The sequence below is a fragment of the Perkinsus marinus genome (assembly GCF_000006405.1).
Source record: "Perkinsus marinus ATCC 50983 genomic scaffold scf_1104296961764, whole genome shotgun sequence".
NCBI classification, from domain to species: domain Eukaryota; phylum Perkinsozoa; order Perkinsida; family Perkinsidae; genus Perkinsus; species Perkinsus marinus.
In genome coordinates, this window is record NW_003205683.1 from 208 (window position 1) to 1,394 (window position 1,187).

Genomic DNA, 1,187 nt, shown 5'->3' on the forward strand with positions numbered 1-1,187 from the left:
TTCTTGGCAATTGAATTGTCTGGTAGTATCTTTGCTACCTAACAATCTTCAGCTCGTGGTGGGCGCTGACTTCTGGCGGAATCTACCTTATGATAATCATAATATGATTTGGTATTTCACTGGTCGAAGTCCGGTCATGTAGAGGCTCAGCTTGGTGCTGCTGCAATTCCCCTGAAGCCGATTCGATCATACTGTTTGGAATCGCGCGGGGTTAAGGAGTATTTAGACGGCGAGGAAAATACGTATACAGTTCTTGAAGCACCAGACTGTACAGCTATACGAAGACCTATACGTAATGGTTCCTCAATTTCGTATGAATGGGAAGTAGCGTGGCGTTGGCTCAACAATGAGGCGCCTACGTCTATATCCTGTCCCGAGGAGTATTCCCTTCCATCCCTAACTCCTGACCAACTTTCCTTACTCCACCAGGAGATTGATGCATGGATAGCAGATGGTTGGCTTCTGGAAGTTCCTTCAGACCAGGAGTATAAAATTTGATGCTGTCTACCTATTGTACCTGCAATTAATGAGCTGAAAACTACTCCAGTCCGACCCACACTCAATTTTGCCTATCTCAACTCTTATTGTATTCAAGCTAGTGATCCTTTCGCTGCCGACTGTGGGCGAGAGCTACGACGCTGGCACCATTATCCCCAAGCCCAAGTACTCGACGTTCGGCGAGCATACCCGTCATTGAGGATCCGTGATGACCTCAGTTGGTACCAGTGCTTGAAGTATAAGGGCCGTTGTTATAGGCTTGTCCGTTTAGGGTTCGGAGCGTCTTGTGCTCCGCGATTACTGAAAAATGTATTAGATTTTATTCTCCAAAACTACCCTTCTACTCTCCGATACTTCGATGATATTTTGGTGACTCGCTTAAATACTCAGTCGGTTGAAGATTTCAAGAAGGTGGTGACTGCTGTACGAGACGTCCTATCTCAGAACGGCTTACGAACAAAAGAGCCTGTGGATTTGATAGGATCTGAACTTTTGGGGTTGGCAATTTACCTAGATAGTAATGGTGTCCTACGTTGGAAGCGGCGTCGTCCACTAGAAGCTCTTGTTGAATCTATTGAGTCCCGTGTTAGTGAGTCACCGACATTACCCGCACGAGAGGTTGGTTCATGGCTTGGCGAATTTGTCGCACATGTACCTAGTGCTGGGTACTTACGTGTCTGTGTTGCTTT

At 46.5% G+C, this 1,187-nt stretch overlaps 1 protein-coding gene across 1 annotated transcript; it reads left to right on the plus strand.

The window, feature by feature from the left end:
* Positions 1-664: 664 nt before the first annotated feature.
* Pmar_PMAR005607 (hypothetical protein) lies at positions 665-891 on the plus strand (the record flags this gene model as incomplete). The annotated part of the gene is made up of 1 exon (XM_002772194.1): positions 665-891. A coding segment is annotated over one exon (227 nt), but the record flags the coding sequence as incomplete, so codon positions are not given.
* Between the last annotated feature and the right edge of the window lie 296 nt (positions 892-1,187).